General features: G+C 35.0%; 1 protein-coding gene across 4 annotated transcripts in view; it reads left to right on the top strand.

Moving 5' to 3' along the window:
- The window catches only part of KIF2A (kinesin family member 2A), a 63313-nt gene extending 48467 nt beyond the window's left edge, over positions 1-14846 (top strand). For 2 of the 4 annotated variants that reach the window (XM_044772205.2, XM_044772195.2), the window contains exons 15-21: positions 581-691; positions 2028-2095; positions 5203-5316; positions 6209-6359; positions 9262-9363; positions 11442-11577; positions 13941-14846. In XM_044772205.2, the coding sequence (XP_044628140.1) occupies positions 581-691; positions 2028-2095; positions 5203-5316; positions 6209-6359; positions 9262-9363; positions 11442-11577; positions 13941-14026 (768 nt within the window). In that variant the 3' untranslated portion in view covers positions 14027-14846. The remainder of the gene's footprint in view (positions 1-580; positions 692-2027; positions 2096-5202; positions 5317-6208; positions 6360-9261; positions 9364-11441; positions 11578-13940) is intronic. The other 2 variants (XM_044772216.2, XM_044772210.2) reach the window with 1 other exon arrangement.
- Positions 14847-16509: the final 1663 nt, after the last annotated feature.

Raw genomic sequence — 16509 nt, 5'->3', positions numbered from 1 at the left:
CTTTACACACATTGTTCATTCTTTTTAGGACAAAGGATCTGTTAGTTGGCAGGCCAGTTCGGGGCTACTTAGGGAGATTCCAGACAGCCTTAATCAGTCACGTTTTCTTGGAGGAGGGCAAGGAGCCACAAAACTGAGCTACGAAATAGTTTGTCAGAAAAATGTAGAACGGCTTTCAAAAAATTAGGCCAATATTGTGTCTCTTCCCTGACTAGAAAAGCAAAGATTGGCAGGACTACAAGAAAGTATTCTCTGTTTTTTCTTTTGTGGTGTCACTTTAAAAGTTTAACTTTTTACAGTTATCCTACTGCTTGTCACTTCTAAACACTAGTCATAGTCTCCAGAAGAATCTTTTGGTATAATAAAGGAGATTGTTGGGTTTTGTATTTTTTGGTTTTTTCTCTTTCTTGAATTAGGGTTTATGAGAACATCTTTACTATGCTGTAAACCTGTTAGTAGGATTTTCAGAGCTGATTAAATCTTAAATGTTAGAGTTATGGTAAGAGATCTTCTAAATATGTTAATTAAGATACTCTTTATAAGAAGCCTAATCTGTGAAACTTGGTTTCTTAATTTTCAGGAGTGCATCAGAGCCTTAGGTAGAAATAAACCTCATACTCCTTTCAGAGCAAGTAAACTCACTCAGGTGTTAAGAGATTCATTCATAGGTGAAAACTCTCGCACCTGCATGGTAAGTTTATGTTTGTTTTTGGTTTCTTTATTTATTTTGTTATACTCCTGAATGAATGATTACGCACTATCTATGGAAAAATTATAATATACATTAATGACAATCATTTAAATCCTTCTATTCTGAGAGATACAGTGATTCTTAAGATGTGGTCCCTGTCAGGGGCTGGCCCCGTGGCCGAGTGGTTAAGTTCGCGCGCTCCGCTGCAGGCGGCCCAGTGTTTCGTTGGTTCGAATCCTGGGCGCGGACATGGCACTGCTCATCAAACCACGGTGAGGCAGCGTCCCACATGCCACAACTAGAAGGACCCACAATGAAGAATATACAACTATGTACTGGGGGGCTTTGGGGAGAAACAGGAAAAAATAAAATCTTTAAAAAAAAAAAGTGTAAATTGATATTTAAAAAAAAAAAAAAGAAAAAAAAGATGTGGTCCCTGTCAGTCTGATAGAGAGGATTATATTGCAATTATAAAACATTCTGCTAATTCCAACATCTGAGACTTCTTGAGGTTGGTCTCTGTTGATTTCTGTTTTCCTTGAATATGGGTCACACTTTTCTATTTCTTCATATATCAAGTAATTTTGTATTATATCATTTTCATGATATAATATGAATTATGAGTTAACTTACACTCTGGATTGTTATGTTCTTCTAAAGCATATTGATTTTTTTGTTGCTTTAGCAGGAAGTGAACTTAGCTGAATGTACTCCAAACTCTTGTCTCCCCTTCTGTGGACAGCAGCTGAAAGTGAAGTCTCCGTGTAGCTCTTGTAGACTAGCTGTGTTGCGTGGAGTCAGCCTTGTGTGTGCCTAGTTCAGGGATCAGGAGAGATTTAGGCAGCTTATGTGTAGAATCTGAGCTTCTCTCTCTGTGGTTGTCTCTCTTGTAGGGCAAACTTCACTTTCTAGCTGCTGTGGTTCCCACCTCCAAACCCTGTCCTTTAGTTTCTTAACCAGTGAAACTCCAGGTTTTAACAAAGTTTTAGTTGTCCTGTGTGACAGCAGTGGGGCTTGCCCTTAGGCAGAAAAGCTGTTAAAAGAGGGAAGAGGGCAGTCACTCAGTGCTATTCCCTTTTTCTAGATGTTGACCTCCATTTTCTGCCTGGTTTTGATCATTTTCTGGTGTCTTCAGAGAGTTGTTTATATTTTAACCAGCGTTTATAATTATTATCTGATTATGGCTATTAGAATTATAAAATTATCTTAGAGTTCAAATATCATTAATAAATTTTTTTAGATAACTATTAAAATTAGACTTTAATGATCTGTATGTCAGTTTTACTATCTTTATCATTTATAACATTTTCTTTACCTTTTCCTTTTTCCCCCATAGATTGCCACAATCTCTCCAGGAATGGCATCCTGTGAAAATACTCTTAATACATTAAGATATGCAAATAGGTATGAGAAATGGTCATCCATTTTGAAATTGGAGGGGAGTAGGACACTATGTGGTTTGATTTAATATCAAGTAGAGTAAATTTTATTACTTTGTTCTTGCAATTTTCAAACCAAAAATTTTACATAATGTTAATTGAGATGATATTTAGGATCATTTTGTTAAGTTCTAAAAGTAATTGGAAATGTGTAATTTGGGAAGAGGTTTCTATTTTTAGTAGAATTGGTCTTTCTATCCTAGAACATGACTATATTTTTCCATTTAACCAAGTTATATTTTATAATATTTTACTATGTTTAAATCATGCAAATTCTTTGTGTCATACTAAGACTCAAAAGTGAGTGAGTATCAGGGTGCCAGGCTCTGTTTCTTAAATTGTTTTGCTATGAGCTGAAAGTTATTTCTGATAATAGTAAGTGTCATACATGGGAATCTAGGGTTTGAGGAAGTAGTGATAGTACAGTTCTTTCTGCTGTTCTGTACGGGTTACATTTATTATTCACGTCAGTAGTTACACACTTTAATAGACAACTGTATTAAAGATGAAAGGACAAAAAGCAGTTTATTCCTTATAGTCATGAAATGCCCTTGGAATTTTGGATTGTGGTGGGCATATTTATATTTGTTCCATAGATTGTTCCCATTGCTCTGGTTTTGAATGACTATATAGTTTTAAGTTTCTATTATCACATATTGCATTTGTGCTTTTTAACCTAGAGATAAAATTCCTCTTTATATTCCATTTCTAGTGTGGAGAGTCTCCTAATTTTGCTGAACACAAGTATTTGTCACATTTCATAGTTTTAATCACTATGGAGAATCTATTTTTAGTCTTTTATTAAAATATGAAATACATTTGCATACAGAATAGTATCCAAAATATAAGTGAATAATTTAATGAACACTTATACAGTGAAAATTCCTGTCATCAGATCTGGAAATAGAACATTTCCAAAGCTCCTGAGAAAGTTCCCCATGTGTCCTTCCCTGATCACGAATCCTGAATAACATGCCCAAATCCATTAATCTCTGCCCTGATGTAGCCGGTGTCCTGACTTCTGTAGAATAATTTTCTCATGCTTCTTCCTTTCTCTTTTTTAAAAATAGTTTTACTACCTGTGAATGCATCCCTGAACAACACAGGGAGCTGTATTTGAACTTTACGTAAATGAGATCATAACCTTTGTTCTTTTCTATCTTGCTTTTGCTTCAACTGAAGAGACTTTTTTTAATCATAGTAAAAACTGTTGGAAAGTATAAACCTATTGACCTTTTGTAAAAAGATACTAAAATATAATAACTTCCTTAAAAACATAATAGAACTTTATTTCTAAATTTAATCCTTTTTAAGCTTTGAATTACGAGCTCCTAGCTGCACACCTTTATAGTACTTTTAATTGATCTTTGTAGTGAACATTTTTGGTATTGTGGGGTTTTTAGTGTTAATTTAAAATGCTTCTTATTTCGAAATTGTTCACAGGAGAAATGAGGGACAGCCTAGTGTAGTGGAATAGTACCATGTTGTAGAATTAAAACAAATACAGATCCCCCCTGTCTTCAGACTGCTGGCTGCAAAAGAATCCCTCTGATGTGGAAATGCTCTCTCTGGCCATTCCTGTGGTTTGTTTAGGTCCAAGTAAAATGTTTTAATTTATTATCATGTAATGTAATTCATTTGCAACATAACTAACCATCTGGGGCAAATAATTCTGCCCTTTATTTCCAAATCTCTAGGAATAGAGATTTTCAAGCTCCCTTGATAGCTCATTTGAGGAGTATAATTCCCGTATATGGTGTAGTTGAGATTGGGCAAGAGGGCTTTGGATAGAGGAAAATGCGTGGTTAGGGGCAAATAGGGTATCTAAATTAGGAGATTCTGAAATAATAAAATAAGTGGAGTTGGGAGTAAAAAGAGTTAAGTCGGTATGAGATATTTAGATTTGTCAGCATGTGTGGTAAATATAAGCTTTCCAAAGTGACTATAAAGGATGAAGAGCAGATGAATCTAGTATTTGAACCTTTGATGGTAGACATTACCAATAGGTCAAAGAAAGATTGTAAGTGGGAAACATGTATTAGTTTGAGCTACATGAAATTATTAGTTTGATCTATGTAACTATTTTTGACCTGTAAAACAATAATTTTGTTTAGTTCAACCTAAGAGAAATAATGAGAAAAAAGGAAAATATGGTTAGTATATTGAAGTATTTTAATAACATAAGGTTTGTATTCAAAGCTAGGTTTGAAACTCATTTATGCCACATTCTCATCGAATGACCTCTTGAGTGAGATACTTTATTGCTCTGAGCCAATTTCTCATCTGTAAAATGGTAATAATATTATCACAGGATTGTCATAAGGATTAAAAAATATAATGCCTAAAAATTACTAATCATAATATCTGACATATAGAAAGTACTTAATAAATATTGCCTACTGTTATGAAATGGGATTGGCCCAAAAGGGACATAGGGAATCACAAAGATTGGGTCAGAAAAGCAATAATTTTGTTAAATATAACTATTTAGAGACATTAGAAAAGCAGTTTAAATTCCATTGCTAAAGGCTTTTCTCAGCCAGGGTTCTTCATATGAATTATGGAACACAGAAAATTGAGTGACTGTTTTCTCGGTTTGTACCAAGGATGCTTCATAGCTAATACATTCTAGATGCATAGGAAAGAAGGTAATTTATTACAAACAGTGGATGCCATTAGAACTTAATTCTCTTGTGTCCTGTTTGAAAATAGTGCAAGAGTGTTAAGGACTCAATGCCAGTAAACAAAATATTCATCATATTGACTACACAAGAAAATTAGATTGACTGGTCATGTAATTAAATAAGGGGCATTTAAATTTAGATGATGGTCCAGTTAAACTTGTAGAAAGGATCATGAAAATACACCAGAAAAGGACTCTGGAGTAGGGAATCAATAGGACAGAGGTTCAAACACCTCTTAAAATTGATTATTTTAGAAATACGTTGTCATAACAATGTTGACATCCTTTTCTAAACAAATTAAACTGAGTAGTAAATGAAAACTTGAAATGTTCATTGCTGTCTTTACAAGAGCATTTTCTTTTAATTTGTTGCTGTTTTGGTGCTGCAGAGTAAAGGAGTTTGGAATTAGTCCATCAGACATTCCCTTCTCACAGGGTAGTGGCAGTCGCCCTGATCTCTCTCCTTCTTATGAGTATGACGACTTTTCTCCTTCGATTACCAGGTCTACTTCATTCTATTCATAAGATGTTTATTTAAATAGTTTCTTTTGAATTGTGCTGTATATAAATATTTCATTTATACTTCTTTTGTCCTCAGCCATTTTATTTTTCATTTTCATTTCATTTGGCAGGTGGTGGTTATACTGCATGATCTTCATTTTTATGTAGTTTATTAATTTATTTGCTTTAAAATGTTGATTTAGAATTCAGGCTTCCTATTTTCCCTATTTTTTCGGATGATGTCATCTTTGCATATTTACCATTGAAAGGTAAACTTTCTTGTTTAAAGTGAAAAGTCACCTTGATTTTATATGCTCTTGCAAATTTCCTTATCTGCAAGAATCCTTTTGACTTAGAAAGTGTACCCTCTCCAAAATGTGTAAATTTAAGTTATGGGTAAACATTTTTTAAATGATAGAACTTAACATCTTACCTTTATACGTTATAAATAAGATTATTTCACATGTAACTATTTTAATTGAGCATTATAACTACCAAAAGTATGCAAAGTGTATTAAATTCTCTGATTTTGGCAATGATCTATTTGTTGATCTAAGTGCCATTGTTAGCATTTTTCTGTTGATGTAATTTAAGTGCCACAACAATCTCTTACTTTGAAATACTGAATCTGCATATTTTGTTAATTCTCACTTATTATGCACAATAATTATATTTGAAGTAATTACAAAGTGACCTATGTAAATTCCTAAGTAAAATTAAACAGCTAAACATCCCTTTAGTGTTTCCACAGATTTCAGGTAAATTTGATCTGGAAAGCTGACATCATCAATTTTAGTATGTTAATTGAATAACCTTTATATTGAATAGGTTGGTATTTTCTTTTTCCTCTGCACAAATCTTTGTTAATTTTAGATACCTCTTTTGTGTTTATAGGGTGAAAGAACTGACAGTGGATCCAACTGCTGCTGGTGATGTCCGTCCAATAATGCACCATCCACCAAATCAGATTGATGACTTAGAGGCACAGTGGGGTGTGGGGAGTTCCCCGCAGAGAGACGATTTAAAACTTCTTTGTGAGCAAAATGTGAGTGACTTAGTATAGTTGTAATTATCTAATCTTTAGTTCATTTCATCCATAGCAGAATTTAATAATTGAAAACTATCATCTAAATCAGGGGTCAGCAAACTATAGCCTAGGGGCTAGCCATCTGTTTTTACAATAAAGTTTTATTGAGACATGGCCATGCTCATTTATTTACATGTTATCTGGCTGCTTTCTTAGCACAACAGAAGTGACAAAGACTGTATGGCTCACAAGCCCAAAATATGTATTATCTGGTCCTTTAAGAAAGTTTGCTGAGCCCTGATCTAAACTTTTTTTTGAGATTTTATACCAATATTAAAATTTGGGGATTTTTAAATAATATAGGGAAAAGACAAGTTTAAGAATTATATATACAGTATGTCATATATAAAGCTTAAAAACAAAATTAAGTATAGACACATGCATATGTATTAAAAGGATGCATGAACTATATCAAAAATCAAACATGGCAAAATGCTAACATTTGTTAAATCTAGTTGCTTTCTACATGTTTGAAATGTTTAGTGACACTCCGTAATTTAAAATTTTGATTCTCCAGTTACTCAAAAAATAATAATAAATTATGTGCCCATTGTACAAGGACAAAAAGGTATAAAGAAATAACCAAAAAGCATAAATAATACACATTTCCATATAATTACTTTAATATGTTGAGGGGATTCTTTATGTGACATGTAAAAGTTACTTATATAGTTACTTAACTCCATTTTTTAAATTCATAGTCTATATATTTTTGTATCATTCTTTTCCCACTAAGAGGCCTGTAGTGGCATTTTCTGATAATGATAAAAGGTAGCATTTATTAGTTGCTTACTATATAACACACATTTGCTAAGCATGTTACATATTATCTTATGTAATCTTCACAATTCCATGTGGTAGGTACTATAATTATCCCTATTTTTTAACTGATTTTCTAAAAGGTTAAGTAACTTGACTAAGATCATGCAAGCAGTAAGTGCCGAAGTCAAGCAGGATTGAAACCTGGGTCTTTCTTATTCAAGAGCCAAATGTTATGTCAACTAAATTTATTGCTAGCTGCAATTAAGTATTCTTTGGAAACAATATAACTTAAATTAATGTTTTTTATTCCTTCTAACAGGTATTTAAAAGTCCAAAATATTCTAGAGTAACAAACGGACATACTGGTTTTGTTCCAAATTACTCTCTATTTATAAAGCAGGGCTAATGCAGCGGTTCTCAACCAGGAGCAACTTGACCCCCGAGGGAAAAATGTATGGAGATGTTTTTGGTTGTCACTTCTGGGGTGACGATGCTAGCATCTAGTGGATAGAGGCCAGGGATGCTACTAAACATTATACAATGCGCAGGACAGCCTTTCCCCTCCCTCAAAAAATGTCAGTAGTCCCAAAGTTGAGAAACCTGGTTTAAAGTAAGAGGTCTAAACTTAGAACCACAGAAGATAAAGAACAAAAAATGAGATCCTGGCCTTAGTCCATCCCCTGTCCCCAAAAGTTTTGAAGGAGACCATAGTTGCTTTAGAATTCTTAAAGCAAACCCTGCATTGCCCCTAGATATGGTGCCTACCAAAGATAGGGAAAACCAGAACAAGATAGGCATTCTCTGTAACAGATCTTTTCCATTTTATTCTTGGATACAGTGGGTCTCTGCAGGACCTTAATTTGGAGAGGTTGGCTGGGTGACCAGAACTAATCAAGAGGCTTTAAGCATGACATCATGAGTTCTCGGCAGCCTCCTCCATATTTGAGAGAGTGTGGATTTCTTTCAGCCCTGCCATCCCCAGGGACATATTGTGAGATAGTTCACCATTAGCCTTTAGTTAAGTATTGGTGCATGTGTACGTATCCGTGTTGCTATATTAAGTCTTACCAAGGTAGGTGAAAATGGGATAATGTCTAAGACATGCCCTAGAGACAAAGCTAATAAAGGCAGACCACCTAGAGGATAATCAAGTGCATGAGAACTCCAGAAGTAGTCGTGGAAATGATAGGAACTTGGATAATATATTGAAGCAAAGGAAAGAAAGAGGACATTCTGGGCTTGGCGGGGAGGTGGCAGATGAAATGAGTAAAGGTGGTTGAGTGTGTATTTATCAGAGAGAGAATGTAAGAGAATAATCCCTTCATGTCCTGATGAAAAGCAGATGCTTCTTTTCCCAAAGAGAATAAACAGTTCTTTGGCCAGCCTGATTATATAAACTCTTAGGGATGGTAGCTTATTGATGAAAGAGTCAAATGTCTACTTACAATGTTTCAGTTAACCAAAATATGCACATGTATTTAGAATCGTGTATTTTATTGAAAACTGTTGCTTTTTCTACTCGCATTTTATAAAATATTTAAGTAGTGACTTGTCCACTAAAATTTCTGTAGAAACCAGTAAGCAAATTATATAGTGCAATTTGGAAATTAAGATTTAGTAAGAGTTGAGACCTTCAGCACACTAATTGGATAGCCACGGACATGAAAGACATTCTCTTCAAATCTCTGTTCTGATGAAAAGAAATTTAAAACATATATGACTTAAACTGTTAGTGAAAAGTAAACAATACTGAGGAAATATTTCAGTCCATATGTAGCCTTATAATGTATTTCTGAAAAGTTGCACTATTCCAAGAGATTGCCTTTTTAGGGTAATTCTGCAGTAAAGCCTGGGTTAAGTGAAAACTATCCCTTCTTGATATGGTTAGGTTTCGGCTGTCTTGAGTATTAACATTAAATATTTTTGACCCATAAAAAGAAATTGTGGCTTTGCCTTTCATATTATATTTTAGTAGTCTCTACCATTCAAGCTTCCTCAACTTCTGAATATTTTTGTAAATAACATAGAAAAACTACTTTTTCATAACATTTAAAATATAAACTTTATGTCGTAATTTTTAAACTCTTTCTATTTTAAGGAAGAAGAGGTTTCTCCACAATTGTTCACTTTCCACGAAGCTGTCTCACAGATGGTAGAAATGGAAGAACAAGTTGTAGAAGATCACAGGGCGGTGTTCCAGGTAAAGTGAGACGGGACCTTGCATCAGTGTTTCTCTAGAGAAATTAACTGAAAACTTTCAGAGTTCCTCGAATATCACACTAATCAAAAAATACTTGTTTGCATGTATGTATATATGTATTTGTAGGGCATATGACGTGGCAAATTTTAAATAGAATGCACGATGGCTGCAAAACACCTTTCTTCACACTATGGTGAAAACATCCAGTTCATTTACCACCACTCTCCCACTTGATTTGCTTTTGTCAGTTGTCCATTTTTAGAAAAGGGTTGAACTTCTGCCCCCTACTACCCCTTTCCTCATGTTAGACCAGTTTGTTTGAAAGCAGTAAGAAAAACTCTTGAAGGGTATCAGAGCAGTTGAGGAGAGTCAGTCTTTGCGGAGAGGGAAGACTGCTTCGGGCCAAGGAGAGTCACTGCTCTGACAGCTGTCAGTGGCGTGTGAGTGGGAGATGTTATATCCCTGCCTGTGGCAGCAACTCCTTAGGTATTCATCCCATTGAGTTCACCCTATTGAAAGCACTTTTAGTGTATGATCCTTTTTTCCCTATCCCCCCCCCCATAAGAAAATATCCTGGGGGGCGAAACCCATGAGGAAATGAAGGTAAGATTTGGCCCTTCTTATGGAGACTGTACCGTAGGCCTCTTCTCCCCCTCCCCCCATAGTACTATAAATACCTTCTGAGAAAAAAGTGAGGAATAACTCAGTCTCCTGTTGACCTGTATTCCTTCTGTGATGTTGAAGAAATCTTTATTTATCTGTGAACAAATATTAACATACCTCAGCTCTAGGCCATTCAAGCACCTGGGGGAAGGGCTCAAAAATATGAGAACACTTTATTTTATAATTTCAGAAAAGGATGTGCATTCATTAAAACTGTTAAAATTTTAGTCAAACCCTTATGAGAATCTCTTTAGAGGCCTAGGTGTTTAGATTAAATAAAGGAAGGATACTTGTAATTTAAGAAAATTACTGTCTGCCCTTTTGGAACAAGGTGTCATACAAGGGCCATCATTTCCCACTCTGCCATTTTATGAAGTCTAAAGGTTCTTTATTTGTTTATTGGCAGAACTAGGTGTCTGACTTTCAGTCCAGTGTTCTTTTTACAATTCCATTTATAATTCCATTATATAATTCCTCCATACTGTGATCTGCCATCTCTCAAAATAGGGTTTTGTTTTTAACAATTAAGTGTATAGCTGAAGGAAAAGAAAAAATACTGGTGTGTGGATTTTAATCAATACAAATATAGTTTTCTAATAAATTCCTATACCTAAGTTAACCAATTCTGTCTCGTGATACATAGTTTATTACTAGCCATTAAATTGCATTGCTGTTTGGCAAACTGAAATTGTATGTACCCTAAAAAGCTAGAAAGTGCCCATTTTTCTGTCCAAAAACTCTAAGTCAGAATGATCTGACCTTATTAATAAATCATGATTCATGACATTGCTAGAAAATGAAACATAAGTTCTACCTATCTAAAATCAGTTAAGAATGGCTTCCTTGAAGTATAGTAAGTAGCTACTATTTAGTGGTTCATTTGTTCTAAAATTGGCTATCCACTAGGCCACTTATGGTCACAATTTTGAAATCACAATAATTTTGAAGAGCTAGTGTTTAAAATTTAGGGTTATCCCCTGGCCCAACCACTGTGAAGCCCCAAATGAATGTGTTAATCCCATCTGATTTGCAAGTTCTAAGTTACTCTAGACTTCAGCAGATTGCTCAGTAGTTTTATTACACCCATTCTCCCTGTTTTAGGGATAGTTTTTTGAGACTTACTCTGGTCATTGATATTTATGTGTTTGATTCATTCCTTCCCCCAAACCCCCACCAAAAGTAGAATCAAAGTAGAAAATTGAAGTCATCTTGCTTGGCTTGTCATACTTGTGTTTGAATTTAAGGAAATATTTCTTAATTTTACTCTGTAAATAAAGATGTTTTATGTTTATTAATATCTTAGAGAATACCATCTTGAGTGTGTTTGATTATATTTAACATACATAAAATTTGTAAATTGGTTTCTTTCTTCTTACAAAAAGGCTTATTGGATTATTGAATTTTTGTCCGTTTAGGAATCTATTCGATGGTTAGAAGATGAAAAGGCTCTTCTAGAAATGACTGAAGAAGTAGACTATGATGTAGATTCATACGCTACACAACTTGAAGCTATTCTTGAGCAAAAAATAGACATTTTAACTGAACTGCGGGGTAATTCTTTTTTCATTTTAATGGTGTCTGAAATCTGCTTAATATTTATTACATGTAATTAGTGGGAGGATTTCATATTGCAAGAGGACATCTGAAATGAAGAGTATGGGCACCATTTAACATCTTTCTAGAGGCCTATAGACAAACCAACCTTTCTTTTTTTTCTTAAAAAAAAAAATGGAGTATCATTTCAAGTGCTGTCTAGTCATCTTTTTTCTTTTAGTCTTTTGAGAAAATAAAGACATCTTATGATTAAAGAGGGAAAATGTATTCTGACAAATTTGTAAATTTTATATACCCATCCATATTTTTAGTTTAGTAGGCCGATGCTTTTCAGAATTAATTTTCCTTGGATTAGATCTGTTCGGGGTCATCTGTAGCGTCCTGTCTTCATCTTTTTTCTGTGCATCTTGTGTCGTTTTTCCTTTGAACACTTGCTTTAAAAAATCAAGGGGGAGATTTCAAGACAACTACCCTTTTCCTTTGTTTATGAAGGGAAGCATGTGGCTCACCCACATGCCCTGTCATCTTGGCTTTTTAAGTAGCGTATCTGTGCAGCTTCAGATATACATTTATTGTTTGTACTAATTTCTTAGGCATTGGCAAACTAGCTGTCTCCATTTATATGCAAGTGGGCATCCGTATGTGTGTGTGTACATGGCAATGCAACATGAAATCAGATTGAAATTGCTAGTTTTTAGCACCAAACAAGCTGCTTAATTTTTAAAACTAGGTCCTTTGTGAAGTTGGTTGAAATCATTTCCTATAGTCAGCAGTCACCATTTTCCCAATTCTGAATTGTTTGTGCAGATGTAGGGTTTCTAAAATTTACTTTTGTTTTTCATGTTCTTCATATTCAAGCCTTGATTTAAAGTGTTTTGATCATTTTTCTAATCTGCCATAACTCACAAGCAGCTTTTCTGTATGCATTTTATTCAGAAGACAGCTCGTAGTGCATTCTAATTTTTTTCTCTGTAGTATGTTACTATCTAGATATTGTGTTATTCAGTCCTTTCTTAGAAAAAAAATTTTTTACCATCCAGAGATAATTTTGGTAATAAGTTTGAAAGCTTTTATCTTAGAATATATTAACAGGCACCAGATCCAGAAGTCCTTGAACTCCTTTCTAAATTTCAGAAAAGTCAGCTTTTTTAACATCATTGTACTTCTGAAGAGCAGAAAGAAATTGAAATTCCAACTTTATATCTTTCTTTTCTTCTGAAGGCCATAACTTTTGCAGTATTAACACATTTTAAGTTGAGTAATTCTTTCATGAGGGGTGCTGTCCTGTGTATTGTATAATGCTTACCAGCATCCTGGGTCTCTGTTGACTAAATGACAGTAGCACCACCCCAGTTGTGACAATCAAAAGTGTCTGTGGACATGGGCCAGCCCAGGCACAGTGGTTAAATGTTTGCACACTCCGCTTCAGTGGCCCAGGGTTCCCCGGTTCCGATCCCAGGTGCGGACCCAAGCACTGCTTGTCAAGCCACGCTGTGGCAGGCGTCCCACATATAAAGTATAGGAAGATGGACAGGGATGTTAGTTCAGGGCCAGTCTTGCTCAGCGAAAAAAAGAGGAGGATTGCCAGCAGATGTTAGCTCAGGGCTAATCTTCCTCAAAAAAAAATTAATTCATTTAAAAAATGTCTATAGACATTACCAAGAGTCTCCTGTGGGGGCAAAAATCACCCCTGGTTGAGAACCAGTGTTACAGAAAGATTTGTCATCTTCACAGCTGACGGTTACTTGTCTCTGCCAATTTACTTACCTCTTTCTTATTTTTATGTGACTCTGAATCAGTACATGACAGCTGGTAACACAGAATCGTAAGACCAAGAAATGTATTATCCTGTAATCCCCTTTCCCCATCCCCTTTTACAACCCCTGATAAGCAAAAAATGACATCTGTTTTTAAAATTCAAATACCTTTTAAAATTTCATAGCTTAAAAAGGTAAAATAGGAATTAGGAGTAGAAATTTCCTAATGATGAGAGAAAAAATTTCTATTTTACAGTTTAATAAGATTCACAGTGTTCCTTTTGGACATGACTGTACATATTTTACACATGTACACAGCCTGTCTACACTCCAAAAGGAATTCAAATAAAGTTAAAATTAAACACTGTTAAATGTGCCAAACAGAACTGAAACCTATTGAAGATATAGGGAAAAAAACGTACTTCCAGGTATCTATGAAACTGTTGCTGTAGTTGAGCATTGTATTTAGTTGAGTTTCTGGACCACAAAGAAGAAAAGGAAAAATTCTGAGTTAATGTTAAGTGACTTGATAGGACCCGCAAAGTTGTATACTGTAATGCATGTAATGCAATACTTACTCCCTTGTTCTTTTCTTTTTCCAAGATAAAGTGAAATCTTTTCGTGCAGCTCTGCAAGAAGAAGAACAGGCCAGCAAGCAAATCAACCCGAAGAGACCCCGAGCCCTTTAAATTGGTATTTGCTGCTAAAGGATCCCCAGAACCCTCGCTACTGTAACATACAACGATTCAGTTGTAAGGGCCATTTGAAAGTTTGAAATTTTAAGTGTCTGTGGAAAATGTCTTGTCCCTTCACCTGAATGACATTTCAATTTTGTGAAGCACTCCTTTGTCTACAAAATGCTTCTAGTCCAGGAGGCACAACCAACATTTGGGAATAGTGAAGCATTTTGTTTCATTCACCCAAATGGTGATTTACTTTTGGAGATCCTTGCCAATTTTATTTTCCATATGATGAAGTAAGATTGTGGACTTGATCCAGAGGCGAATAGTAGGAGGATGCCACAGCATTTCCTTTTAACTCGGTTCGATTTTTGTAGCAAGACTGAGCAGTTTTAAATCCTTTGCGTGCATGCATACCTCATCTGTGATTGTACATACCTTGACCACTCCTAGAGACAGCTGTGCTCACCTCTTCCTGCTTTGTGCCTTGATTAAGGCTATTGACCCTAAATTTCTGAAGCACAGCCAAGATAAATTACATTCCGTATTTGTCATTGTAAATTACCTTTCTTGTGTGTACATTTTTACTGTATTTGAGACATTTTTTGTGTGTGACTAGTTAATTTTGCAGGATGTGCCATATCATTGAATGGAACTAAAGTCTGTGACAGTGGACATAGCTGCTGGACCATTCCATCTTATATGTAAAGAAATCTGGAATTATGATTTTAAAACCATATATGTGGTTATAATTTTCTTAGCATTTCTTTGTAAAGAACTAAAATATAAACTAGTTGGTGTATAATAAAAAGTAATGAAATTCTGAGAAGAGTTTTATCTTAGGATAATACATATATATGCAGTGTGTGTTCCAGTGTGGTATTAACAAGACTAATAGTGCAATTTGATCCTTACCAATACCATTACTTAAGCTGAAGTGTCCATTAGCACCCTAAAATGGACGTTTTAAATGTACTGTTAAAGGAAATTGGCTTCTGATGCATGAACATTTACATGTACATCGAAAGTAGTCCGTAATAGAACTGTTAGTGTAAGCCAAGTGTAGACAGTACATAACTCCCTTGAAAAAGAATTAAGCTAAAAAAAGAGCTGACTTTGCCTTAAAAGGCAGATCTAACCCAGGTTTCCTCCATTACCTAATGTGTGATGTTTCACCATTACTTCGTGAGAATATCCAAATTCTCACCAATAAATTGGTCTAGGGTACGCTACTTTTTAAGTGGTGGCACTTATTTTTACAGATTGCTACTCCAAGGAAGAAAACTGGCCTCTTTTCATGTAAATATTTTGTTAAAAGATTTCTATCGCTCTCTAGGAGTTTTCCCTCAGTTCCCAGGGTAGAGCCCAGGAGTAGATCAACAACAGAACGTCTCCCGAGGATATCTTGTTTTGACTGACTCCAGGGAACTACTAGCTCATTCATACGGGCCAAAGGGAAGCTATGAATAGAGAGTCACGTGAGCCAGACTCCTACTTCACTGTCGATAGAAGTCAGAGGGTCGTGCTGGGCATCCTAACACCATGGTGAAACGCTCCTCTGTAAACTTGAAATCTAGAACAAAGGTAGATTTTCACAGTGTGCTTATTAATAAGTGAAATCTATAGAATGAGTTTTAGAGATAATTTACTTCAATACAATCACCTTTGTTTTGGAAGGGACTCAGGTTTTCTTGCAGCTGTAAGATATATTCTATTTGTGTTTACTTCAAAAAGAAGAGGAGGAATGGAGAACCATTACTGTTGACCTTGCAGAGGCTATTTAAAAAGTAATTTTTGAGGCTAAGCAACCTTCAAAGGGCAATCAAGAGTTGTGAACTTGCTCATTTTAAAGCACAACAGATTAGTCTGAACTTATTATTTAAATTAGATGGGTACTATCTCTGGAAGGTCTCCTTATATCCACATATGCTGCTTTATACTGTAATGGCTTCATTCTGATCAGTAACTAAGGTATATAAAGAATTGGTACCAGAAAAGATCTCGGTAGTATAATCCAGTCCTTCAGTTTTACAGATAGGGAAAACCGACGGCCAGAAAGGGGACTACACCTCAGCAGTTCATAGCAGGAAAGGAACTAGAGGGAATGCTAAATTAAGTCTTACAGTGTTGCTATAAGGAGAGAGATGGGACACGTGAACTTTGCAAAGTAGTTCTGTGATACTGGAAAACTCTACTCTGAAGTATATTTAATATTTATGTAACAAAAGTGGCTTGATGCAGCTGTTATTTAAAGAATAATTTCTTGGATCTGGATTAAATATTCTTTACTTTCTCAGACTTCAAAGCTGATAGCCCTATTAATAAGTAACTAAGAATATACATTATTTTAATTCTGTAGGAATGTTTTAATCTATCATCGTGGAACCAGATTTCAAAAAAGTCTGTTTAGGCAAACAATTTATCTTCCCTTCCAAATTTACTCAGTGTACCTCTGTTAAAATAATTTGGAAACACTCCTTCTATTAGGTATA

The sequence above is a fragment of the Equus asinus genome, chromosome 10, assembly GCF_041296235.1.
Source record: "Equus asinus isolate D_3611 breed Donkey chromosome 10, EquAss-T2T_v2, whole genome shotgun sequence".
In the NCBI taxonomy this organism is placed as follows: Eukaryota; Metazoa; Chordata; class Mammalia; order Perissodactyla; family Equidae; genus Equus; species Equus asinus.
Note: the sequence above shows the minus strand (reverse complement) of the source record. Positions and strands in the feature narration are given on the sequence as shown.